Here is a 25416-nt window from a genome sequence, read left to right on the forward strand (position 1 = left end):
CTATTACCAACATGCCGCCTCCCGTTCAGGTTGCCTACAAGCCTCTCAACAAGCCTGAGGTTGGCGACAATGGCTATGTTGAACCCACTCCAGGAAAGTCTGAAGTGCTGAAGAAGGGATCCAGACCCTTCGACGCAAGACCTCTTGACTCTGACGTCCGCATTGATCACGATGTTGAAATCGTTGTCCGTGACGGCTGCCGGCTTTATGTCGATATTTATCGCCCGACAGGTTCTGAAAAGGTTCCCGTCATCATCTCTTGGTCTCCTTATGGCAAGAAATACTCAGCTATTGACATGATCTTCAATGTGTGCACATGGGCCTGCTGTCTCACAAAAGACGACGTCAGTGGACTCGAGAAGTTTGAGGGTCTTGACCCTGCTTGGTGGGTGAACCAAGGCTACGCAATTGCACATGTTGATGCTCGCGGAGCCGGCAACAGCGACGGCGACGCGTGCTGCATGGGTGCACAAGAGGCGGAGGATGCTCACGATGTCATCGAGGGTCTTGCTAAGCTTCCCTGGTGCAATGGCAGCGTCGGCATGGCTGGCAACTCATACTTGGCTATCATGCAATGGCAGGCTGCTGCACAAAATCCTCCTTCGTTGAAGGCAATTGCGCCTTGGGAGGGATCTGGAGATATCTTCCGCGAGCAATTCTGCCGAGGAGGCTGGTTCACCATGAGCAACTTCGATCTTATCACAACTCTTGTTATTAAAGGTCAGCACGGCGTTGAGGACTTTGCAGAGATGTATCGAAGGAGCCCCCAGGCCAATGCTTATTGGAACGATAAGCGCGTGGATTTCTCCAAGATCAACATTCCTGTTTTTATCACAGGCTCAGACCTCAGCCAGATTCACACCATGGGTGCTGTGCGTGGATGGATGGAGCTGGGAAGTGACAAGAAATGGATTAAGTGGTGTGGACATCAGGAGTGGTTTGAGCTTTACTCGGTCAAGGAGAGCTACCCCGAGCTCAAGGTCGGTGATTTGTTTTACGCTAAATGATATCTGCTGACATGACTTTAGAAATACTTCGACAAGTACCTCAAGGGTGTTGATAACGACTGGGAGGAGACACCTCGAGTGCGCTGGACAACTCTCCAGTTTGACGAAGGAAAGGTCAAGAGCAACATTGAGCTCCCAGACTTCCCTGTTCCCAACACCGACTATCGCTCATTCTACCTGGGAGACAACGATGCACTTCTAGATAGTGCACCATCTTCAGGTATCAAGACCTACAACTCTGAAGATCGCTGGTCCATCGCCAAGTTCCGATACACTTTCGACAAGCATACAAGAATAATTGGAATGCCTAAAGCGGAGCTATACATGAGCTGTGATGATTTAGACGACATGGTTGTCTTTGTACAAGTTCGCAAGCTCGACAAGAACGGCAAGGAGTTGAGCCACTTGCAGTTCCCTATTGAGAAGACTCCAGTGAAGTCGGTTGACGCCATGGATGAGAAGGATCGCTCAAGTCTTACATTACACAACGGCGCTATGGGTATTCTCCGAGCGTCACAACGGAAGATCGATGAGAAGCGATCGATACATCCTCAGTTCCCCTTCCACCCTCACGATGAGGTGCAGAAGGTTCCCAAGGGTGAAGTGGTCAAGCTCGATATTGGTATCTGGTGCATGGGAGTGGACTACGAGGAGGGCCAGACCCTTCAGGTAGATATCTTGGGACAGTATCCTGGGTTCACTGAAGTTGCTGCGTTCTCCAAGCCAAGGCCAGATAGTGAGAAGAACAAGGGGCAGCACAAGATTCATTACGGCGGAGATTATCCTAGCAAGGTTATCATTCCGATTGTCAACGTTTAAAGATGGGAAGGGTACGAGATAGAGTTTTAATCATATATCATCAGTCTTACTGAGCATACCATAAACCTAGAAATTTGCAAGACTTTTGATTTTGGGTTGCATAAAGTTAGTGAAAAGAGCCAGGAATTTGTCCGATATAATCTGGATTGTGATCAGGGAAACAACTATCTAATAGGCTTTTTGTTTTCCCTTGCCGTCACCTTGTACAAGGCCATCGAGCTTCCAGCTTTACTCTAAAGACTTCGACAGCGAGGCTTCTACAGTAGGCCGTTATCTCATTAATACGGCCAGTACTGCTTGGTCAAGGCCGCAATGGCGCCACGGAGGCAGATAAACCTTCTATGATTTTGACTTCTGAGATAACGACCTAATACAGGGACCATCAAGAGAGCCTTACTATCTAATTCGAGGAGCGAGGCGTCGCTAGACGGCAAATGGGTCTGATTTGGGGTCGGTGTTGCGGACATACTCAGAGCCGTCTGCAGTGTCATCTGCGATTTCTTGTCCATACTGCTCTGCAATGAAAGCATATATCATGTCAATACCAGCTGAGATACCAGATGACGTCCAAATATTGCCATCGACGACCCATCTTGCCTTCCGCACCCACTTGACATTAGGCCCTTGTGTCTCAACCTGCCAATGGTTAGTGACAAAACATTTCGACATCGGTACAACATACCCAGTCAAAGGATCTCTTATTCGAAGTTGCTTCCTTTCCATCAAGTAGGCCCGACTGGGCTACGATGGCACTACCAGTGCAGACCGTCAGAAGAAACTTGAGTTTCGGGTACCTCTCCTTGACAAATTCCCGGACTCTTTTTACGTTTTCTGGGTTCCTCGAACCTCTCCCGCCAGGTACGAGCAGGACTTCAATATCTCTCGGTGCATTGTCATAAGTATGAGTTGGGACAACACTTTGTCCGATACGGCCTGGAGAGTCATCTTCGAGCGTAGAAACAGGACTGAGATCCGTATGTAGGAGTGAGAGTTCGAGAGGTTGCCGCTTGGACGTGAAGTTTAGGACGTCCAAAGGCCCAAACACATCCAGGGCTTGAAATCCAGGAAACAAAGCAACAGCATACTTGGTAGGGGGAGACATAGTTCAGAATTAATTGACATTGCGACCAAAGGGCAGTCTGCTTATTGTAAGGGCCGGAATGAAGGCGGCAGTGAGGGGTAAGCAACTCATGGTGAGCGATTTGTCAGCATCGAGAATGAGTCAACCAAAGTCCGATGTCAGGCTAGGATCTGACTGCATTGCCAGAATGATGTATATACTAGATTGATTGCTACTGAAACAGGCTGCACTTGGTGCAACTTCTACCACGAATACAGCCTTAAACGACCCGACCCTTGGTCTGCTTAATGTTGATGATGTTGATGTTCTTCCACATGACAACTCCAAAAATGCCAAGAGCCCAAACGGCAGTGCCAGCAATGAACAAGTATTTGTGTGCATCGCCATAGGCGTGCTGAATCGCCAGCCGAGTCGGCGATCCAACGGGGTATGATAGTTGGGTTACAAGGTCCATCGCAATCATAGGCAGATTAGGAAGATCCTCCTCGGGGAGATACTCTGCAAGCTTTTTGGGCAGAATATCTTGCCAGATAGCAGATGACACAGTCAACCCAACCGCCTGTCCAATGCTGGCACACATAGATACCAGGGCGATAGCCACGGCAAAATACTGCTGCTCTTGGACAGCGGCAAGAATGGCGATCTCGGCAGTAATCATAATAGCGCCGCTTCCAAAGGCGATAAATATTTGAGACATGGCGATATAGCCAATGCTCTGATCAGGATGGCGGAAATAGATCATAAGACCAGATCCGAGGATGGATAGGGGAAGGGCCACGTAGAGTGTGACAGCTTTATAGTTCCCAGTATAAGACATGACCATGCCGACAAAGATGGCAAAAATGAAGCCGCCGACGGTGTATGTTGATACAACATAGCTAGCATGTGTGACGCTGAGGTTGTTGACAACCTGAAGGATGGAGCTGAAGTACATGCCCCAACACATGTAACTGAAGAAGAGAGTGAATGAAAGGAGACATGCACCAGCAACTGTTCGATCCTGAAGAAATCTCCAAGGGATAAAGGAAACTTTGGCGAAGAACCTTTCCCAGATGCCAAAGAAGATAAGAAGGAGAATACCGAACACAAAGAAGCATATGATCATGGTTGAGCCAAATCCTTTAGCTTGCAAGGCGTAGAGATTGAATGGTAGGAGGAAAAGGGCGACACCAGCAGAAAGACTGAGAAGGCCAACAACGTCAAACTCGCGAATGTAGTAAGAGAAACCCCGAGACTCTCGCTTGGGAATGATGCCTTGCTTCTTTGCTCTCAAATAATGATGCATGAAAAGGCCGAACAAGGGAATGGTAACACCTGGAACAAGAATACTCTCCATGCCGAAAGCCCATCTCCAACCAGCACCGTTCAAGAATGCTGTAGAGATTGGACCTCCCAGCCATGCTGTAATGATGCTGGGAGAACCGCAAAGAGACTGGATCAGACCTCGATGCCGAAGAGAGGTAGTATCGGCGATAAAGACGCTAAGGCTGTAGCCAACTCCATTGATGCCGACAGTGTAAAAAACTTGAGATGCAGCATAAGCTTCGACATTATTGCAGGCGGCCGACATGATAAGCCCAAGGGTTGCAAGGGTAGCGCAGAACAAGAAGCCCTGAGGCCGGCCGAAGATATCGAGAGTCTTTGCGATGCTCAGATTGGTGACACCTCCAATGACAGAGCTCATGACGCTGGTAGTCGGCGTGAGAGAGTGCATTGCAAAGGCGGATGTAACATATGGAATCAATGCGCTGCTGATACCCGAGACAAGACCCTGGACGAAGTAGACGAGCCAGATGAGGACGAAAGCGACCTTCAGCGCGGTTTTGGACCACGAGAGGGTAACGGCCTCGATATTTTGTACGCCATGTTGAAAGTTGATGTCTACCGCGTCGTTGACGGGACTTTCTGTGTCTCTTTCAGGGCCATCGTGGGGATTGTCGTGGACTTGGTGCAGCACTTTCGTGTCAGAGTCGACCGTGGAGGACATGATGGGAGAATGACAGTCGCCAGCTGCGCCAAGGCTACTTGAAGATAGCTATAGAGATTGAGATTGAACAAAGAAAAGCTAGGAAGGTCTAGGGGATGACTGAGAGGAGAGAGCCAGTCGTTATGGAGGGAAAGGGTCGGAGGTAGGAGGTGTCAACTGCGACTTCGCATTTAAAGGACCGATGGTATCGTTACCGCGACAGAGGGACCACAGAAGAAGCGAAGGGAAAGAAAATACCTTCTCATCATTGCCCTGTCTCAAGAGATTCGATTGACAAAAATGTCCCTGCCGCGGGTGCTGAGTTGCTGGTATCAACATCATGCTGATGCCCACCAATCAAGATTTAGCTCAAATTCACTCAAATCACCAACACAGCGACAATTTCGTTCCAGCCACCTGCTAACGTATCCACACGACCCTTGTAGCTTCATGATATCGTATCGCCAAACCTTGAAAGCTGAGTGTCTAGATTATGGTGGCATGCAATAGAATGGAGACTGCACGTGCAGGACTAGCGCTTGGATCTGCTCGGGTATGAGCAAGTTGTTGGTGGCGCTCTCTTGAGAGCCCCCTGTATTGACGCAGAGCTAATTTGAGCTCCCTGACAGGGCTGCACGACCCTTGTCTCAAGCTCTTGGAATTCGTAGCTGGAGGGCTTTCAGTAGTGATTGTGTAGAGAATGCCTACCTAAGTTTAGTGAAAAGAGCTGCCTAAGCTTATCATAAATCATCCTAAACTTGTCCAAGCATTTTCAGCTTCTAAGCGATGATAGAAGCTAACTCACTGCTCAGGTTCGAGGTTGATTGCAAGATATGTAAGGCAAATCTTATCTCTCAATTACAAATCTCTATCCATACATACAGATTACTCCGTTTAACCGAAGAAGCCCAGCCAAGAGCTCAAGCTCGATTATGATCCAACAAGACTGCATACTTAGTGAACTCCTCATCACTCATGAACATGTTTAATTCCTCCGGCAAGGTTCCGAGAACGAGCTCCACGCCACCATCCTTTCTCATGGGAGAGATGACCAAGAAACGAAATCGTCTATGACCACGTTCAATCTGTGGCCGCATTGTTTCCGGGCTTCCCCCCTCAAAGAATGAGTCACCAAACGAGATGTCGCTTGTCTGAAACAGCATCATGTTGGATATCATGGCGTTCATGTGTTCGAGACCCATGTTTGCTGTTGCTGGCTTACTATAGTCTGTCATGGAACGCAGTAGAGTAAATGTGTCATGGACGAGTGATGGCGTGATTCGTGCGGCTGCCTCTCGAATCACGCGCGCAATCTGTGAGATGTTTGTTTCGGGAGAGCAGAGAGTTTCGATGGACATGACTGGGCGGTTCATAATAAGCAAACTGCCCATGTAGGACGACGGCAACAGTGACGAAAAGTAAGGCCGGCCATCAATTGGCATTTCGAGAATTGACAGCTCATCAGGCTGAAACACCTGGTTCCTGATCTCCTTGGCCACTCTATATCTAGACCTGATTGACGCACGCCAGAAAAAGGCTTGCACGATGTCAATCACTGATGTAGAGACACCCTTGGTTCCAGGATCTGTCAGGGCTTCTTGTTTGAGTTTATGGATGCTCTCCCCGGAAAGAAGGAAGACTGTAGTGCTGAGTGATCGCTCGCTCGGAGCAGCGGGCCATACTGGGCTTCCTGGGAACATAGGGGCGGGAGGGAGAGTATTCTGCGTAGTACGAGGCTTTTTGGCAGCCATGATCTCGTTGTGAGAGGCTGTCCCATTGCGCAGGTCGACGCCAATCTCGGGCGTGAAAGGAAGAAACCCCCACGTGCCAGGATCAACCTCATGAACCGGCTTTGCATATCCTTCTTGCTCCCAAATAATCTCAGGAAGATCATGATTGAAGCTTTCGGGATCGAACCAGTCACACGTTGCCGTCTCATCGCCGTCAAGATACCGACAGCACTCGGCCCATACTCTAATTGCCACCATGACGCCAACAGCATCTAGACAGGTGTGAATGAAGTTGGTGGCCAAAATGCACCCACCTTCAACGAAATTGGCCTGTGCGACAAGTATATCTGCTGGCATCCGAGGGAAAGGTGGACAATCTAGTACAAGGTCATCGCTGAACAAAGATGGCGAGAAGCCCGCTTGACGCATCTTCCCAAACGACGGAAGGGCCCGAGAAAGGTCTTTGTAGACCAACTGCCTCGGCTTGGAGGAGGCTGGCAACGGGTGAGGAGGTATTGTAATGCGATACTCGCCTTTCTTATATCCAAACTCGTGCTCCGAGGCCAGCATCATTCTGCCGTCAAGCTCGGGAATGATCTCAAAGGCACGAACAAGTCCAGCCTGTAACTTGGCAAAGGCTTCTTCGAAGCTGACGCCTGGCAGAAGAGCGAAGTAGAAGTTGAGACCCATGTAGTGATTGGGATTGACAGCATCAAATGGGTTCATCTTGGATCCCAGACGTCGCTTGCGATCACCTACAATCTTCTTCATCTCATCACATTCGATGCTTGAACATGGTGTGTCTGCCGTTGTGCTTGTCTCTGCGTCATTCAATGAGCTCATCGCAGTTTTCCTGGCCTTTTCTTCTTCTAATATCTTGAGAAGCTGGACAGAAAACTCGCCTATCGTTGGATGGGCATACAAATGGCGGGGAGCCAGCCTTTCCTCCAGCCCTGTAACGGCGCGGATGATTCTGATGACCCGAAAAATGAGAAGAGAATCTAAGCCGAGGTCAAAGACGTCCTCGTCGGTCGGGAAGTCCTCAACCTCTGGCAAAACGGACCGTATAACATGAGAGACCGATTCTCTCACGGTGTCAATCGATGTAGTGTCGATCGAGAATGCATCAAAATCTTCATCCTCAGCTTCCTCATCTCGGGAGATGTAGAAGCGCTCGATAAAGTCTGCATAAAGATCTAGAGTGGCGCGGCGTTTGATGGTCTGTTTGTCTGTTCGTATAAAGGGCCTGTCTACCTCGGAGAAGGCTATATACTCTCTTTGCAGTCGAGTCTTCTGGAAAGTAGAGTTATTTGCCCTCTCAACGATCGCCCAGATGCTATCGAACAGCTCGTTGTTCTTCTCGGAGTGGTCTTTGAGCTCAATCAGAAGACCTGCTTGAGGTTTCCCAGTGCCAATCATAAGGCAGCCTTCGACTGCAGGATGCGTCGTTACCAAAGCCTCTGTGTCCAAGGGAGAGATCTTGTACCCATTGGAGAGTACAACGACATCATCACTTCTACCACTGAAGGCCCAGAGATTTGGATTCGTCGGGTGTCTGATGTACAGATCCTTGAGATTGACTGAGCCCTGGTCAGGGAAGGTATAGAATATCCCCTGGAATAGAGCCCAGTGCTCATTACGGTGTACCCAGTGTTCGTATACACCAGGCTGCACCTCTTTGAACTCAAATCCTGAGTAGGGATGAAAAGCAAACCAATGCCAGTCTTCTCTCGGAACCCAAAGATTGCCGATAAAGAGACCTTCCGTTGTGCCTGTGAGGTTGAGTACCCTGACTACTTCATTGACCTTGGAAACAATGGCGGGGCTGACGGGACCTGAAGATGAATGTCAGTGATTCACGCCCATTGCCTTTCAAGATGGGTTAAATCTACTCACCACCAGAGGCGCAAATGAACTTGGAAGATTTGAACTTGGCCAAAACTTCTGAGTTCTCGCCTAGCTCGTCCACAAGTGAAGGTACCATACTCCATATGTCGACATGACCAGTGAGTGACTCAATCAGTCCTAGATTGGGCAAGACACCCGAAGGCCCAAGGATACAATGAAGATTGAACAAAGAAGGCATAAGTATATCCATGATTACACCGGCACCCTATCAAGGACGTTAGCTGGCGCAGATTGCATCATATGCAGGTGCACTTACATGGCTCATAGGAAAGGAGGAGTAGATCCGATCACCTTCATTCCAATTGTCCGTCCAAGGAGCCAGCCCACCATCACCTTCGATTGGAGGCAGCAGTCTAACGGCATCCATGGTACCGATCAAACCGTGCGTCCACAGAATTGGCTTTGGTACGCCAGTAGTTCCCGAAGTGTGCAATATGCAAAATGGCTCGTTGATGACACTCTCGAAGGCCTTATCAAACACGAATGACTCTGTTGACTCGGAGTCCAGAAGCTCATCTACACTCGGGAGATCGAGAACTCTCAGGTACTTCTCCTGCAAAATCCCTTCCACTAGGGGGAGCATTGCTTGCTCTCGGGGCTTCACCCAAATATTGCAATCTGAAGCATTGAGAACAGCTAACGCACCGGTGATGTTGTTCTTTGGCGAAAGAAAGAGGGCCTGTTTGGATTCATTTAGCATCGTTTGTCCAATGACGGGCTCTGGGACAACTTACAGCACAGCCAGCCTTGACAGCACCATAGGTCAACAGCACATGCCGAATGTCATCTAAATGTGTGTGAGATCTACATATATGATCCATAAAAGTTGAGTGTGTACTTACGAGGTCCAATGTAACCCAAAGATTGGATCTTCGGCGGCTTTTGTGTTACAGCATGCTCCTGTGCTGGATCGCCGTTGGGGGCTGCATTCATTTCATTGAGATGTTTATAGAGCCACCATGCTGTTTTGTCAACGGCCCGTGCAAAATCTCGTGCGGTAATATCCTTGAATGCTGGGACACCATCTGAAAAGCTGGCAATGGAGTAGACGATGCGTTCTGGATCCGCCTTCGCCAGGCGATCAAGGATCTGGGGAATAAGTCTCCTCCCATAGGAGGAATCAGTGTCAACCATTTTGGGCAAGAAATGAGGGCCCCTTAAGGTTGGTGAATTATACAAAGAGGCCTTACAGCAAGTTCAACAGTGCCAACTTTATCCCAGGCGGTGGTGGGTTAGCGAAGTGGCAGGTAACAAAATGTGAGACCACGATCCTAGACGACAGAAAGATTAGAGCTGCTTTAGATGAGCTTATCATAACAAGTTCTAAGCTTTGGCATTTTATTTTTTCCACCCTAAGGATCCGCATTATCTTGGAATTCTTTTTGGTATAGGTGTCGGAGAGTTTGAGTCCCATCCAATCAAACACGGTACAAGAAACAAACTCATTCTCGCTCATGAGAAACTTTTTTTATTTTTTCTCATTAACGCCACTAACCAGAAGCTCGCATGACATGCCTGTGTAAGGTTAGCCACAATTGACGAGACGACGTTTGAGCACATTGTTTAGTGTCTTGATGCATGTAACTTGCTCAGTCCCCCTGTCCACTCTTGATCACCCTGGATCGTGAGCATATAATCAGCCTCAAGTGGGTACCTTGTGCGCAGTTTCTCACAGCCGCGTTGATGCCACTGCATGCTATACGAGTTCCTTCTCATCGTCTCACACATACTCAGCTCAGTTGAGGTTCCTGCAGCTTGTCACTACAGTGCATACGCCGACGCCCGAATATCGTCAGATCGGCCGAATCCTCTGGCGGAATTGGTCATCAAGACTTTCTTCTGACGCCCAGACTTGACCCTGCACATGTTTAGCTTCATATTTAATATCCATGGAAACTTGTAGTCGGGTTCAAACTTTGACCGCTTTGCATATTTCCACCGCAAACCCAACATATCAACGAAAAGTGTTTCATCTTGAAAGTTGAAAGCCAACACGGATGCCGTGCTACCTCAACGCATCTTAGTCTCAAGACATACCCCATCTCCATGCAGATCATACCGTCGTATCCTGCCCTCGCGAACCAACACGGCATGACTGTCACTTCCAAATATGTCTCGGATGCTTCCGTCCAGGAACAGCATAGCATTACCAAATCTGGAGCGGTCTCGACGGTGAGACCTATCGCAGAGCAGCAGGATGCAGATCCGTCTGTGCACGCAGTTTCCTCCAAGATCTTGGACATCATCTTCGAATATGCCCTGAACAAATTCAGCGACAGCAAAGAAAGGCTTGAGGCTGGTAGGCCCAAGTTTCTGTCCGTGGTGAGCAAATTCGTGGCTATGAGTACAAGAGTTGAGATGTGCCTACCAGCATTTCCTTTCAAATCAGCAAACAAAGCTTACAAAGTGTTTGGCATACTGCCCGACAAAGCGGAAGAGATTGCCTTGGATCGGCTTAATACCATGTGCATCCGCATTGGCGAGATATATCAGCCTGGCGCTCAATGCACTATCATCTCAGATGGCGTTGTCTACAACGACCTATTGAGTATCTCCGATCGCGACACCTGGGCCTACGGGCAGGCACTTCGACAATTGGCCTCTGACAAAGGCTTTCAGTACATATCCTTTTCTAGGATCCGAGACTTGGTCGACATCCCCCTTCCAGCTGAGCTGCATGAGATTGCTTATGTCGCTAACGCGACCAATTTCCGACGAGCCCTTCTCAACCGTTTCGGAAAAGACGATATCGATATCGACGAAGAAATTGAGAAAGACCCAGATACCAAGATGACTTACCTTGGCTATCGTCGATTCCTTGAATCTGACCTAAAGCATATCTTTCCCGTCGGCAATGGACGAACAGCAAATGCATATCGAAGAGATGTTAGGTATCTTGCGAAGCAAATGTTGATTCGAGGTTATGTAAATGGCATGGAATGCGTCTCTCCCACCAGTTCTAACCATGCAATAGGCGTTCGCTGCTGCTGTCAAGCACGGCTTCCCTAACCACCTGCGACTGTCTATTCATCAATCCACTGGTGAATACAAGATATCTATGGCCTTACTCAACACCAAGACGGGCTTTACTACCCCTTGGCACTGCTGTGTTGCCCTGACAGCAACCGGAGAATGGACCAGTGCTCCAAAGGGAGAGTACTTGAAAGACCCAAGTATGGAGATTATCCACGAGAATGGTCGACCTAGCTACTTCCAAGAGATTGTTGGAAGTAATGAACCCTATCAAAAGGCTGAGTCAGAGAGTAGAGAGGCGAACAGCAGTGATAGTCAGAGCACTTCATCGCTTACTGAGCTTCAAAGACCAGTCTCCTCGCCTCTGACAGAAGCAGACAGAGAAAGACTGGCTGAGCTTGCAGAACTCGTGATATCAGCCAGCTTCAAGCGTACCGACGACCACATGAAGTCAGACCGCTCAGATGTGGACAAGGCTCTAGACTGCAACGCAAACGAGCTCAGGACAGTGGCGTGGCTCAAAGAACTAATAAATGTTATGGATAGAGGCACTGGAGGAGATAACGAAAAGGTCGATGGTGTAACTTATCAAAGCATACCAGTGAACGGTGTACGCCAGCTTTCAAATGCCTAAAGCCATTCAGGTCACAGCTTGGCCTGATTTCTTCAGGTATGAGAGTGAATTGAGATACAAGATTAGAGCGTATAAGTAGTAATAGAAAGACTTTCCTCGTTATTGCCGGTTTAAAGTGAAGATTCAATTCCCCAGAGACTTGCTTTAGAAGAAGTCTCTTTTATATCTGCTGCACGGTGAATTGTTGACTTCTTAGTTTTCTTGTCACCCAATAATTATTCATGTGTACCCGAAAATCATCCTTACTGGTTACTTCCATTGTTTTATGTAGCTGCTCTACTCATCTTTAACGCTTCTCAAGACTCTCTGAAGCCAGTTGGCTTTCGCCATATTAGCCATATGAGTAAGTGGCATGTTGGGATCATCCATCATATCGAATCCATGCCAGGCCCCAGGCCAGATGTGAAGCTCGCATGTTGATCCGCCTCGCCACATCTTGGTAGCATAAGCAACGGCGACATCGCGGAAGACTTCGCATTCTCCAGCATCGATATATGCAGGTGGTAAATTCGAAAGATCAGTCTCTCTTGCAGGCGCTTGATAGGGTGTAACATGCTCTGATCCTCGCGAATCACCCAGGATAAGGTCCCAAATGGCACGAAGCCATGCTGTACTGGCAGGGTTACCGTACTCGAACTGCCGATCAGCCAGGCTCTCGCATCGGTCATCCAAGAGAGGCGAGTAGAGCATTTGAGCTTTAATAGGAACAGGTGGGCACTTCCTATCACGAGCCATAAGGCAGGTAGCGGCTGCAAGGGCGCCTCCTCCGGACACTCCAAACACGACAATGGCAGCGGGATCAATTCCAAGATCCGACGCATTCTCGGAGACCCAGACAAGCCCTGCATAGCAGTCTTCAGCTGGGCCAGGCGCCCGTGTCTCGGGAGCAAGACGGTGTTCCACGGAGACAACAACGCAATCGATCCCTTTCAAGGTATCAATCACAGACGTGACGGCAGTGAATCTGTCACCACTGACCATCCCCCCACCGTGAATGTGATACAAGACTGGCCATGGCGCCTTTGGTTGCTCTTTGGGTGCGAACACTGACAAGATGATAATATTGTTATCAGGTCCAGGAATTGAGTACTCTGTATGACTCAAGTGCGGATTGTCTCTGAGGACAGTCTCCGCATTAAAGATGAATGCGCCATGGGAGCATTCTTGTTCACCACTCGCGACTCTGCGCATCAAGTTTAGGTCAAACTCTTCGGGAAATGAGGCAGAGTCCAACAGTGGTGCCAGATCAGGGTCGTAAGCTGGGCGAGGTATCTTGATCCGCGAGTCAAGCTTTGCAGCTTGTGAATATGGGAAAGGGTATGTCATGCTGATGAGAAACGATAGATATTCGTAGGAGTTGACAGTTTTCAGTTCTTGCCAGCCAAGTTTCCGGCACCTTAAGATGAGCTATCTGCTGAACGGAGCTGACAGGGTGTCAAAACATGCGTGCAGAAAGAGGTACGTATATGCCCGCTTTGTTCTCGTTCTCAAGCCCTCATGATCCGGAGGTCGCCATTCCAGAGCAATGGTTGTCCCTCATTTCAATTCAAATTTTGGGTGGATACTAGCCCTCAATGAGAAGATTTGAGTCGATTTCGCCCTGTGCATGAAGCTATCTTCGATAAGGCAAGAGCACATTATCTGTCCCGCCAAGTCATGGACCCTTGAAAGAGGCTTGAAGGGTCGTTCTAGATGCTTTGCGCGCATAAATAAATAACTTACTCAATACAGGGTATACGATCCTCTTCTCATATCTTTCTTGCTCATATGCTCGCAGCAAACGAGCTGGAGTTCAGATGTTTCGACGCCACCAGATTGCATGACCTAAGAGTAAGGGATTTAATTGTTACATCATGTAATTCTCGCCGCTTTTCAAGCTGCTGTGCTGCGGCCGTAGTCATCATTCCGCTGATGACAAATGCAAACATCCTCCACCATGACGGAACGGCAATTGAAGAATATACGCCTGCTTGGTAGACATTTTCTCCTACCTTCATCCACAGGTTACTGACGAAGAGCGTAGGCAAACTCGAACAACTCTCGGCAGTCGCCCATCATATAGACTTCTTTACAAATACTGGTCTTTCTGCACACTACGCACCAACCCAAACCTTGCCTGGTCTCGATCTGAAAGAGGCCGTCTACGGTGCCTTATCCGAAGTCCTCACCCAACACCCGATTCTGTTCGCGATCCCTGTGATATCTGAGAAAGAGGGACCGTATTGGGGACGACTGACCTCAATAGATCTCGAGAAAGTTGTGTCTTTTGTCGACCGAAGTCAGCCATGTTTGGCCGGAGATCAAATAGATAACGAGCTCGATTCACTGCTTGAGCGCCAACACAACACAAACTTCAAGACTGGATACGGCACTTTACCTGTCTGGAGACTGATAATACTCAGAGATCATGATATGAGCAAAGGATTCACGGCCTCATTCATTGCCCACCATTCGATGACTGATGGAACTGGCCTTCAGATTTTCCATGATTCGTTCCAGAAAGCTATCTGTGACATTGCGTCCAGAGCCGCAAAACAAACAGCCAATCTGGTTGTATTCTCAAATAATGGGCCGATTGCTCCATCACTCGAGGAGCTTCATCCTCTACCGATCCCAACAAGCACACCAGCATCTAATGCTGCGCAGCTGAATGAATGGAGAGGCGCCCCCATTGAATTGCCGTGCCATACACGTTACAAATCACTGTCGCTTCCATCAGATGTCATGGAGCGCTTTGTGCAAGACTGCAAGAAGCACAGGGTGGCACCAACAGCGGCTCTTCCATCTCTTGTCGCAAGGTTGCTGTACGACAATCTCCCATCGACAGCAGAGGCTCTTACATGCAACCTCCCAGTGAGCTTACGGTCGGATCTACCCCCAAAGCTGGTCGAGGGAATCATGGGTAACTTCATCGATGCCTTCAAAGTCCAGCTCGTTCGCTCCGATTTGGACCAGGCTAAAGATGACTCAAGTACCGGCGCTTTCGGGATCTGGAATCACGCCAAGAAGATCCAACAAGCTACTAGAAAGTATTTCGCGAATGCCTCGCCTTCCGGAGAGCCATACGCAAATGTCGCTGCGCTCAAACTTATCCCGGATATCGGCGCAGCCTTGTCCGGATCAATCGGCCATCCTCGCGGAGAATCTTTTGAGGTCTCAAACCTAGGGACCTTTTCAGAGGCCAAGAACACCAAGGAAGGTTCCAAATCACTATGGCACCGAGGAAAGGTATTATTGAGCCGATGCGCATATGCTGGAGGAGCTCCGTTGGTGGTTTGCGTACTGAACAATGAGGAGTATGTTGGGTTTGGCTTCACATGGCAGGATGGTTCGATTGATGAGACCATTGTCCAGGCTGTGATTGATGGCATCAAAACATACTTCAGCACTAGGACATAGTTAGGCATCCAACAGTGACCGAAAGGAAATAAAGGTACCGGCGACGATCTCAAGTGCGTGTTAACGTCATTTTTAGGCATAATGCTTGTGCGTGGTCAATTGACGTTAAATCGTGGCTTTGGTGTCAGGCGTCAAAAGCGAATGAGATTTAGCGGCCATGGCGCTAACCCCTCAGAGGGACATCCCACTGTAACATGCGTTCTTGATGCACCGACGCAGGCGAGCTATGACACTGGCCTTTCTACTATCCAACCTTACTTACTCGTACCATTACATTCAAGGCTGTCGCCAATTATCACAATTCTGAACTGTGTCTATTCCTTACCCTCGTATGTAAATAGCAAGCTCGGTGATATGCAGAGAGATTGATCTGTTGTCTTGATAGCCTGGTCCTTATTGACTCTTCTATAGATCCAATCTCACTCACCTCGGTAGTCTCGGCTTCAGTACAGCACCTCGTCATTCTTTTTATCCCACCGGCCATGGCATAATAACATTACAATTGCTTACAATATCAGTGTGCGCGTACCGCCTATGTCTGAATCGGCCATGCAAACCTTATCAGGCCATGCTAAGCCAGGGTCTTTAAGGCAATGCTCGCTGAGATCCTGGCCCGTGTCCAATGGGAATCATACGCTATTCGGGGCTCCGAAATAAGGTTTGCGGACATGATTCCCTCTTGAGCGTCCGTTTGAATGCGTGCCTGAAACGGCCATTCAAGGGATGAAACAAAACCTTCGATTTCGGTAATTGAGCGCGGGATTCGGATGCACAAATAAGTAGGTTTTCCACTGCCAATGCTTGGAATCATTAGTGGCACGTTCTGTTCTGGGATAGATTGTAATGACACCTTCTGTATCAGTCCTGATCAGGTAGTTGCTGAAAGTCGAAGGGTATAAGATCGTCTTCGTCCCATCGATTCTCTTACAGGTACAGTTTGATCAGCCAAGTTGCCTCCTTAGAAATACAAGCATTCATTCATTTTCACTCATTTTGATCATGCCTAAATTTCAGGCGCTCACCTTAGCGGCTCTCAGCTGTCTGCATGCGGCAACTGCATCAGCCTACCCACGTCAAGATGGGAGTTTGCGCACAGAATACGATTATATCATTGTTGGTGCAGGTGCTTCAGGCCTCACTGTAGCCAACCGCCTTTCGGAGGATCCTGGTGCGTTCTGCCGTTGCATCGGCCGTCCATGCTTGCTGACGCCCCAACAGCTGTGACTGTCCTAGTGATTGAAGCTGGTGATTTGTGAGAGACTTGAAGTCTTTGAGCAGGCATAAGATACTGACAGCTATGCAGCGATAAGAACGAAGACATCGTGACAATCCCGGGCCTTGCTGGTGGTGCTGTTGGCACAAAGTACGACTGGAATCTTACTTATCCCTCCACCACTTCTCTCAATGGGCGCAACGTCTCGATTCCCTTGGGCAAAGTTGTTGGAGGCTCGACCAAACTTAATCGCATGGTCTATGACCGCGGTTCAAAGGCAGACTACGATCGCTGGGCTGAGTTGGGTAACAGTGATTGGCAGTGGGATACACTGCTGCCTTATTTCAAGAAGGTTGGCAGCTTGCTTTCAAGATCATGCTATGGAGACTAACTTCAATTACAGAACGAGAAGTTCTCTGGACCAAATGCCGATATCAAGAAGGAGTATGGCATCACCACGGACCCTTCTGCGCATGGCTCTTCGGGCTTCATTCACACCAGCTACTCGCCTTTCTTCTGGCCCACGACGAGTAAGTGCATCTTGCCCGCGTACGACTCTTCAAGCGCGCCAATACTGACAAACTCCAGAGAACCTTGTCAAGGCCACTGGGGAGCTCGGCATCAGCGTTGCCTTCGACCAAGCCAATGGCGGCGCGATTGGAGGATACTTCTGCCCTCACAACCTCAACCCAAAGACCGTTGTTCGCTCCTCTGCACAGGACTACTACAGCGCTGTCTCTCAGCGCAAGAACCTCCAGCTTCTTCCCGGCAACCAAGTTACTCGCATTCTTACTAGCAAAGACGGAAGTTCCGTGAAGACTACCGGTGTCGAGGTAAGCTGTTGCCCTTCGAGAGTAGTGTTCATGACTAACCAGTTTCCTGCAGTTTGCGAAGAACAAGGGCAGCGCCAAGAATACCGTCAAGGCGAAGAAGGAAGTCATCCTTGCGGCTGGAGCCATTCACACTCCTCAGATCCTCCAGGTCTCTGGTATTGGTGACTCGGCTCTTCTCTCCAGCATCGACGTCCCTGTCGTTGTTGATCTCCCCGCTGTTGGCCAGAACTTCCACGATCACGTTTTCCTCGCTGTTGTGGGCACAGGTAAGTCACGCGCTGTTGCTAACACGTCTTAAACTCATTGTGTTTGTTTAGTCAATGCTCCTATCCAAACCGGCAACCTTACTGGCAACGCCACTTTCGCTGCTGAGGCGCGCGCTGAATACGATCAGCAAAAGAAGGGACCTTATTCTTCACCCACTGGTGACTTCCTTCTCTTCCTCCCTCTCTCCAACGCCACAAGCTCCGCTTCGGATATTCACAGGCAGGCCGCTAGCCAGGACGGCTCCAAGTTCCTCCCTTCAGGTACACCCGCCGAGGTCGTCAAGGGCTACAAGAAGCAGCAAAAAGTTCTCAACGACAAGCTTCTCGATGCCAAGTCCGCCATCCTAGAGGTCATCTGGGCCGACGGAACCTCAGTCCTTGGTCTTCAGCACCCCTACTCTCGAGGCTCCGTCAAGGCCAAGTCTTCTTGCATCTTCGATTCTCCCGATGCCAACCCAGAGTTCCTCAAGAACCCTCTCGATATCGCCATTCTCACCGAAGGTGTCAAGTTTGCTCGAAAGCTGTCTGGCGCGCCCTCAATCAAGTCCATGAACCCCTTCGAGATTGTGCCAGGAGCCAACGTCACAAGTGACAGTGACATTGAACAGTTCATCCGCAACAGCGCATCAACTCTTTTCCATCCCGCGGGCTCTTGCAAGCTTGGTAGCCGCAGTGACGGTGGTGTAGTTGATGAGAAGCTCAGAGTCTACGGCATCAAGGGCCTTCGCATCGTCGATGCCAGTGTCATTCCTTTGCTTCCCGCCACGCATACAATGACGACTGTTTATGCTGTCGCTGAGAAGGTAAGTTGACCATCAAGTTGTTCCCAGCATATCTCTAACGTAAATAGGCTGCCGACTTGATCAAGCGTGGTTAAGGGATGTTGGTATTTAGAAAGCCTGGTTGGCCAGGAAATGAGACGCGTGTTTTTTTACCTTGTAGATATTGATTCACCACTCAGTGCATAGAAGGTTCAGCAATGTCATAGAGAAGCTTCTGCTCGAAAGATTGCAAGTGTGACTGAAATTAAACACTGCCCTCCTGCTTGTATTCGCTTCGCTCCCCTTCTATTCGCTAGAGCATCAGCGTGCCGACTTTACACAGATGCACTATGCAGATCAAATGTCCACTTGGCGCCTATAAAGGCACGTCCTCGCTTTAAATCTTGCTTATAGGACTTTGGCGACGCGTAGTCAGTTGCAAATTTTGATGGTAAACAAGCTTCACAGCATATTGCAAGAGGCGGTGTTTCTACAAAACGTCATATCAATACGACCCCTCAATGGCGATGCTGTCTTATTCGCTCCTGATATCGTCTGCTCAATTTGGGGTCTTAGCGTGTGACCACGGTTAGCCACGTCAACACCGGCATCAACGGATAAGCTCTTTTAAGTCAATTCAGCCAGCCACGTGAGAAGCTCGATGATGCTGACAATATTTATCTGAGGGGTAGTTTCATGAAACAAACATCGTGACCTCAATTCCGTTCAAGCCTCCATTCTATCAGCAGCCAGTCAACATGGACGTCTTTGCGACTCTGCCGCCTGAGCTTATCGCGCCGATACTCAGCAATTTACCCGACGTCAGAAGCTTATACAGCGTCGCCAAGGCATCGCCGCATATCTTTCACTTCCTCAACGGGACGTTGGGAGCCGAAGTTCTTGATCACGTTCTCGACGCATCAGCTCACAATCTTGCGACAACACCATGGATCCCGCACGTACTGCGCCTCGTGGCCCTCATCAGGCATTCTCCCGCGACAAACCCACCAGCAAGGAACCTCACCACTTTCATCACAAAGTTCATCATGCCGACCTCGTTTCAGAATGCCCAAGGAGACCGTGTTCCGGATATTCAATCGAGTCCGCCATCTTGCATCCCACGCATTCGTCTTGCCCATGTGATGCGAGGCGACAGTTTCATTACGCCGAGAGAAATGCTGTTCCTCTTCCGGAAGATCAGGTTGCTTGCAGGAGAGGCCTTTGACTTCTTTCATGAAAGAATTAAAGCGACCAAGCCGCAGCATCTGACTGACAAATGCTACCATCTTGGCACGCTTCCCTGGAATCGACGACCTGATGGCCAACTATGGGGACAGCCATACAAGCTCGACACGGGTGGTGAGGCGTCCTGGTATGAAATGCAGAGAATCACCCTTGGCTTTTGGTGTCTCCAGATGTGCTACGAACTCAGCAATGCTGCTTCTGAAAAGCGACTGAACTGGTCAGCCTCTGATATCGAGGCCATCCGTGACATGGGATCCGGCGAGACGTGCCTGTCGGGACTTCGGAAATCAAGTCTATGGATCGCCCGAGAGCCATTATGGGCTGCTTTGCTCTACGTCCGACATTTGGAAGGTTGCTCAGATGAAAATTCTTGTGTTGGTGATACTGATGTTGTGAATAAGGGTCTGAGTGTTTTCTTCAACACGGGCTTCAAACCAGTGGAGGGAAGCCATCTGCAACTCCCCAATCCAAAGAAGAATATTGCAAGCTTCGCATGGCCCACGGTTATCCTGAAGCCACCCCCGTTTCCTTGCGTTGACCCAAATGATGCTTTTACTTATCACTGCCACAAAGTTCTAGTCGGATGTAAGGGACTGAGATGGGCTGGGCCACTGTTATGCCCCAGAGGTACCCCCAGGTTGAGTGAAGGCTTGCTATTTCGGCCATTCAGGAGCTTGGGCTTTGGCATCTGGGACGATGAACGGTTAGTGACGATGGAAATGCTTGATGACCCCCAGAACAAGAGGCCGAGGAGATTTCATGTCTGGTGCCAGGACCAAGTTTTTACTTGGACAAGCCTGTTGAGTAGCGAGGAGAAAGAGGAATTGAGGTTGTACCAAGAGGCTTTGCAATTGAGGGAGGAACAGGAATTCGGTGAGTTGATTGTTGGTGCGAACTAAGATGATATTTCTCTTTGGGCAGGACTATCGGAACCAGCCCGTGGCGCGTTACTTGAGCGTGTTTGGCATTTGTTATTGTATGATTACATTAATGAAATTGCAGATGTCTCTTTTTGTTTATGAAACGGCTTTTTAACATGCAACAAGACGAAAGTCTGTCACAGGGAATCGAGCCCTAAGCTCTCTCAGGCGAGGAAGTTCAGTTGTTTCTTGGACATGAGAAATGCGAACGGAAGCCAAGGTATCCAAGCCCATTCGAAGCAATGCAAAGCCAACGAAGCAGGATATCTGTCAAGATTTACATCGTAGGTACCAGGTGATGTTTGAATGTTTGGCAAAAACGTCATTGTATTTTGAGTTTGTGCCAAAAAAGCCACCCCACTATCACGACAATGTCTTAGCGTGTCCCGTCCAGAAAGAAGAGGGTCAAAAGGCACAACGACCTACCTGGGTTATTTTAGGCATGGATCATTGAAATTCCGACGGCACTCTTATCACCAACTAACTCTCGTCAACCTTCAATCGAGAGTAGGTCCAAAGCTTGTACAACCGCCACCCTAAGAACAACATATATAGAAACAGAGACTATCGACCTATTATTCCTGTATCCCATTCGCTACATCTACATCACCCTCTTGTCACGAGATAATCTTGAATCTTGGAAAACACTCCGTCCTGCAATGACCGTCTTTAACATCGACGAGGAGGACAACCTCAACCGCATGCGCCGCGGCGATCTGTACTACGCCTTTACACCCGATTTGGTAGCAGCCCGGAGGCGATGCAGGCAAGCCGTTACTCGACTCAACGCAGCCGAGGACCCAACACGCCGCGAGATGGCTGAATTCTGGAGACAGTGAGTCCAATTCTCACCAAAGGACTCACTCGTCTTTACTCATATCAGTTTAGGATCACAAACGACGACCGCCCTTTACCTCCGCCTGCAGCCACAGAAGATGAGGACGACAACGTGCTGCACGAGTATCCCTGGATTGAAGCCCCCATCAGGATCGATTACGGCACGAATATCAAAGTAGGAAGCAATGTTTTTATCAACTTCAACTGCACAATACTTGACACATGCCAAGTAACCATCGGTTCAAGGACGTTGATCGGGCCAAATGTTTCATTCTTCTCCGGTACGCATCCTTTGGATCCTGACCTGCGTAATGGCACAGATGGTCCAGAACTGGGCGGTACAATCACTGTAGGTGAAGATTGCTGGATTGCGGGCAACGCGACCATTCTTCCGGGTATCACAATCGGTGCTGGTTCCACAGTTGGTGCGGGAAGTGTTGTCACAAAGGTTTGTTGCACTTGCACCTCGTTCCTTGTGTTACGGTATCTGACATTTCCCCAGGACGTGCCGCCTTACCATGTGGTTGCTGGAAACCCTGCCAAAATCATTCGTAAGCTTGAAAGGAACCCCAACGGAAAGCAAGAGGTGTAGATCGAGGTCTTGGGTGGCCTGGAGTATGATTATCAATGTAACTGTTCTCTCCAAGTCCTAGAATTCTCCAGGATCAACAGAGCATTGAGTTTTCACTCAGACGGCGATAGCATTCAAGCTTAAGTGCGGTTTAAGTAAAGTTTGAAGTCTATATGCATTATAGTATCCTGTAGCTCTGGCACTATGTCCCTTATGGACCCAGCAACGCAACTCACCTCTGCGGCTCCGACGCGAACCACGCAGCGCGATTCGCCACTACGTCAAAGCCAAAGACTACAGATATGCAAGCAAAGATGGGAGATTATTTAATGGTGTGATCCGAGTGTATTGCTATGAATTGTTTTCCTCGCGAAACCCATATCCGCTGCAGTGCTTTGTAGCAGTCGTCAGACTTGTGCGTTCTCCCGTGTCCATCGTGCCAACCGAGAGGGAATCATAAAACTCAGCCGTCCTAAATCAAGAAAATACCGTGACTTAGTCTCTCCATCCACCACCGCCGCTGCCACGGCCGTAGCCACCACCACCACCGTAGCCGCCGCCGCCGCCGTAGCCTCCACGGCCACCACCGCGACCACCACCCTGGTTGGCCTCGCTGACGCGGATCTGGCGACCCTCGAATCTGGAATCGTTGCGTTAGAGTCACTTGCGTGCTTTATGCGGTGTTGCTGCGTGTGAACTCACTCCTGCTCATTCAGAGCGTTGATGGCAGCGCTAGCGTCGTCCTGGTTGCTGAAGGTGACGAATCCGAAGCCCCTTGATCGGCCAGTCTCACGGTCGGTCATGACAATCTAAGAATATCGTATCAGCATCGAGAAGTTCGAGGGGCGTGCGCGCGGGGAGCGGAGGAGTGCTTACAGCGTCAGTGACCTCACCAAATTCGCTGAACTTGGCGCGGAGAGTGTCGCTGGTTGTGGCCCAGGCGAGGCCGCTGGAGACGTCAAATTAGCTGGAATCCATTGTAACAAATATTCGCGACTTACCCGACAAAGAGTTTGGACATGGTGAGGGACTAGTGATTTCGACGCGAAAATAGTGACGATTTGAAGGAATATGCAATTGTCAGACGGCACCGTGCGTTATATAGCCCTCAAGCCACAGGTTTTCCCCTCTTTCTTTTCCAGCCGCCCACGTGACTGGGGTAGACTAATGCAGCAGGCGCCGCTGGAGCTCGCACTCCAACAACAGTTGCCTATTATCATGACGTAGTGTCTCAGCCTCCCTATCATCGATCAGGCTTAGCTTATTATCTAGCTTCCTTGATTAATTGTTTTCTTTGAGCATCGGGATTATTTAATTTCTGCTACGTAGAAGTGCATCTTTGCGTCTTGCTCAAATGGTCTGTAGCCTGATCAAACCGCGAAGCTTTTGGCTCTACTGTTAGAATGCTAACAGATCTTAACTCTCGGATCGAAGCAACAGAGATTGCAGTGGGGACCTCTCTCCCTTGAGCTACCCAAGATCGACGGAGCTGTGCAGCTAACAGCCAATCAGAATATGCCACTGGGAAAAGGGGTCCTGGAGCCCTCACCGATGTGGCTAGTGATGGAGGGGCTTGGAGGGGCAAAAAGGGTCCAGCGCTAATCTGCAAACACTTCGCCACTAACTATCAGGGTGCAAAAAACACCCTGACCTGGGCTAGTGGGCGTGTACTCGCGATACGCACTCGATACCCTAGACCGTGATATTCAACAGAACTGGCGCAGCGCCTGATGATGTGAGAATTGGCCCGAAGACTGCGCAATATTTGAGTCTGCGACTGTATATTCTTTAGCCGTTTGAAACACTAATTTAATTCCAGCAATGCCGTAGGGACTGTATTTAAGAACTATTCCAACTTAAAAATATACAACAGCTTGATTGACTTTCATCTTTCATCACAGTCGCCAAACATGGACAAATGCGCATATCACAAAAGCCCACTGAAATCAGCATCCTTATAATCAACATCGCGATCAGGCCAGGCACCAAGCTTGCTCAAAAAGTCGACAAAACCACCTTCACCGCTCCAGTAATGCTTCATGAAATTGGTCATCATATCCGTACCATTGAGGAGCGCACCGCTTGTCCACAGTTTTCCATCTCTGACCCAGCGCTTAGTGACCCAGTTGACCTCTGGGGCTTGCGTTCGGACAGTCTCGAGAACAACAATCGGGCCCGTGGCCGTTTTGCCGTTCAAAATACCGGCCTGCAGAGGAATGAGGACGCCGCCGCAGATGCTGAGGAAAGCGGAACATTCGTCGTAGGCTTTGCGAACAAAGGCAAGCTCAGCTTCATTGGGGGTATAGCGAGCAGAGTTTGCGCCCATGAGAACGATATCCAGCGGAGGGCAAGTATCAAAAGAGTCCTTTCTGTATCAGCACAAGGACATGAGGTTCAGTTGTTAAGTGAACATACCGTAGCCACAAGCTTGATACCGCTTGTCAAGATACAGGGAGAATCAGTCCCATTCTCATGAACCCAATGAAATTCCATATCAATTGTCTCCGACTCGAGCTTTGCAGGCGCAATGCCTTCGAAGCTGCTCTTCCATGCTTTCTTGGAGAGCCCGTACAAGAAATCAATGGGAGCGACGTCGAGAATCTCGGTCTCGCTGGAAATGTGTGAGCCGAGTTCGCCGAGGGATTTGATTCTGCTCACTCACCTGTTCATCAGAATGACACCGATGTGAATAGTCCTGTTTGGCTTTGCGAGGTCGAAGGGGACGGACATATTGATTGTTTTCGAGATGGAAGTGGTGATGAATGGAGGAGTGATTGTTGTTGTAACTCATCATGATCCATAGCGAGCTCGCTTTTATAGACACTTTCTCAGTTCACTTCCCGATCTACGTCGGTGTTGTTGAGATTCATGACCCGGAGCATGGATCGAAGCCCGCCGCAAATCAGTGAAGTGAAGAGCTCCTCGACTGACATCCGAGATACATGATACGAACATTGTGTGTTCTCGCGAAGAGGCCGTTTCACTCTTCCCTCTTTCGCCTCGCCATTGGTCAAGAACACCGTTGTTGTTTTGATAAAATGGGTCTAGCCAGTTGATATATCCTAACCTCCGAGTGCGTTCGGCTCTTATAATCCGCCACGCGGTTACTACCTTCACACAAGTCAGCCAACATCGCAGTTAGGCAACCAGAGAGAAAAAAGGCCTCAAGTTGTACATGGGGAGAGTTCACATAATTATTTCTATAATTTCTTATTTGCTAGAAAATAGTGTTTCATTTTGTAACCGTTAAACC

General features: G+C 49.1%; 12 protein-coding genes across 14 annotated transcripts; 6 read left to right on the forward strand and 6 right to left on the reverse strand.

Moving 5' to 3' along the window:
* Positions 1 to 11: 11 nt before the first annotated feature.
* On the forward strand, positions 12 to 1826 carry FVEG_08714 (hypothetical protein; the record flags this gene model as incomplete). Its single annotated transcript, XM_018897600.1, has 2 exons — positions 12 to 980; positions 1029 to 1826. The coding sequence occupies 2 exons, from the start codon at positions 12 to 14 to the stop codon at positions 1824 to 1826; spliced, it is 1767 nt and encodes a 588-aa protein (XP_018755293.1).
* Positions 1827 to 2249: 423 nt separating this feature from the next.
* Positions 2250 to 2928, reverse strand: FVEG_08713 (hypothetical protein; the record flags this gene model as incomplete). Its single annotated transcript, XM_018897599.1, has 2 exons — positions 2250 to 2462; positions 2509 to 2928. 2 exons carry the CDS (start codon positions 2926 to 2928, stop codon positions 2250 to 2252), a joined length of 633 nt encoding a protein of 210 aa, XP_018755292.1.
* A 238-nt stretch (positions 2929 to 3166) lies between these two features.
* Positions 3167 to 4894, reverse strand: FVEG_08712 (hypothetical protein; the record flags this gene model as incomplete). The annotated part of the gene is made up of 1 exon (XM_018897598.1): positions 3167 to 4894. The coding sequence occupies one exon, from the start codon at positions 4892 to 4894 to the stop codon at positions 3167 to 3169; it is 1728 nt and encodes a 575-aa protein (XP_018755291.1).
* A 713-nt stretch (positions 4895 to 5607) lies between these two features.
* Positions 5608 to 12229, forward strand: FVEG_08710 (hypothetical protein). Of its 3 annotated transcripts, none has more exons than XM_018897596.1 (3): positions 5608 to 7400; positions 7489 to 11436; positions 11486 to 12229. In XM_018897596.1, exons 2-3 carry the CDS (start codon positions 10558 to 10560, stop codon positions 12116 to 12118), a joined length of 1512 nt encoding a protein of 503 aa, XP_018755289.1. In that variant the 5' UTR covers positions 5608 to 7400; positions 7489 to 10557; the 3' UTR covers positions 12119 to 12229. The 3 variants fall into 3 exon arrangements, with proteins under 3 accessions (XP_018755289.1, XP_018755288.1, XP_018755287.1); XM_018897595.1 differs by having other exon boundaries at positions 5608 to 7207; positions 7267 to 11436; XM_018897594.1 differs by having other exon boundaries at positions 5608 to 11436.
* On the reverse strand, positions 5794 to 9645 carry FVEG_08711 (hypothetical protein; the record flags this gene model as incomplete). The annotated part of the gene is made up of 5 exons (XM_018897597.1): positions 5794 to 8438; positions 8500 to 8716; positions 8768 to 9190; positions 9246 to 9298; positions 9354 to 9645. The coding sequence occupies 5 exons, from the start codon at positions 9643 to 9645 to the stop codon at positions 5794 to 5796; spliced, it is 3630 nt and encodes a 1209-aa protein (XP_018755290.1).
* Positions 12230 to 12394: 165 nt separating the features above from the next.
* On the reverse strand, positions 12395 to 13444 carry FVEG_08709 (hypothetical protein; the record flags this gene model as incomplete). Its single annotated transcript, XM_018897593.1, has 1 exon — positions 12395 to 13444. One exon carries the CDS (start codon positions 13442 to 13444, stop codon positions 12395 to 12397), a length of 1050 nt encoding a protein of 349 aa, XP_018755286.1.
* Positions 13445 to 14036: 592 nt separating this feature from the next.
* FVEG_08708 (hypothetical protein) lies at positions 14037 to 15517 on the forward strand (the record flags this gene model as incomplete). Its single annotated transcript, XM_018897592.1, has 2 exons — positions 14037 to 14091; positions 14142 to 15517. 2 exons carry the CDS (start codon positions 14037 to 14039, stop codon positions 15515 to 15517), a joined length of 1431 nt encoding a protein of 476 aa, XP_018755285.1.
* Positions 15518 to 16516: 999 nt separating this feature from the next.
* On the forward strand, positions 16517 to 18706 carry FVEG_08707 (hypothetical protein; the record flags this gene model as incomplete). Its single annotated transcript, XM_018897591.1, has 8 exons — positions 16517 to 16685; positions 16736 to 16769; positions 16821 to 17082; positions 17134 to 17260; positions 17319 to 17563; positions 17616 to 17829; positions 17881 to 18632; positions 18680 to 18706. 8 exons carry the CDS (start codon positions 16517 to 16519, stop codon positions 18704 to 18706), a joined length of 1830 nt encoding a protein of 609 aa, XP_018755284.1.
* Positions 18707 to 19348: 642 nt separating this feature from the next.
* FVEG_16404 (hypothetical protein) lies at positions 19349 to 20734 on the forward strand (the record flags this gene model as incomplete). Its single annotated transcript, XM_018905641.1, has 1 exon — positions 19349 to 20734. One exon carries the CDS (start codon positions 19349 to 19351, stop codon positions 20732 to 20734), a length of 1386 nt encoding a protein of 461 aa, XP_018755283.1.
* Positions 20735 to 21204: 470 nt separating this feature from the next.
* On the forward strand, positions 21205 to 22484 carry FVEG_08706 (acetyltransferase). Its single transcript, XM_018897590.1, has 3 exons — positions 21205 to 21590; positions 21644 to 22040; positions 22095 to 22484. The coding sequence occupies exons 1-3, from the start codon at positions 21415 to 21417 to the stop codon at positions 22182 to 22184; spliced, it is 663 nt and encodes a 220-aa protein (XP_018755282.1). The 5' UTR covers positions 21205 to 21414; the 3' UTR covers positions 22185 to 22484.
* Positions 22309 to 23250, reverse strand: FVEG_08705 (hypothetical protein). The gene is made up of 4 exons (XM_018897589.1): positions 23165 to 23250; positions 23040 to 23112; positions 22866 to 22972; positions 22309 to 22803 (listed from the first exon to the last, which is right to left on the reverse strand). The coding sequence occupies exons 1-4, from the start codon at positions 23182 to 23184 to the stop codon at positions 22659 to 22661; spliced, it is 345 nt and encodes a 114-aa protein (XP_018755281.1). The 5' UTR covers positions 23185 to 23250; the 3' UTR covers positions 22309 to 22658.
* Positions 23251 to 23979: 729 nt separating this feature from the next.
* On the reverse strand, positions 23980 to 25047 carry FVEG_08704 (hypothetical protein). Its single transcript, XM_018897588.1, has 3 exons — positions 24826 to 25047; positions 24579 to 24774; positions 23980 to 24528 (listed from the first exon to the last, which is right to left on the reverse strand). Exons 1-3 carry the CDS (start codon positions 24891 to 24893, stop codon positions 24091 to 24093), a joined length of 702 nt encoding a protein of 233 aa, XP_018755280.1. The 5' UTR covers positions 24894 to 25047; the 3' UTR covers positions 23980 to 24090.
* Between the last annotated feature and the right edge of the window lie 369 nt (positions 25048 to 25416).

The sequence above is a fragment of the Fusarium verticillioides genome, chromosome 10 (genome assembly GCF_000149555.1).
Source record: "Fusarium verticillioides 7600 chromosome 10, whole genome shotgun sequence".
Lineage (NCBI taxonomy): Eukaryota > Fungi > Ascomycota > Sordariomycetes > Hypocreales > Nectriaceae > Fusarium > Fusarium verticillioides.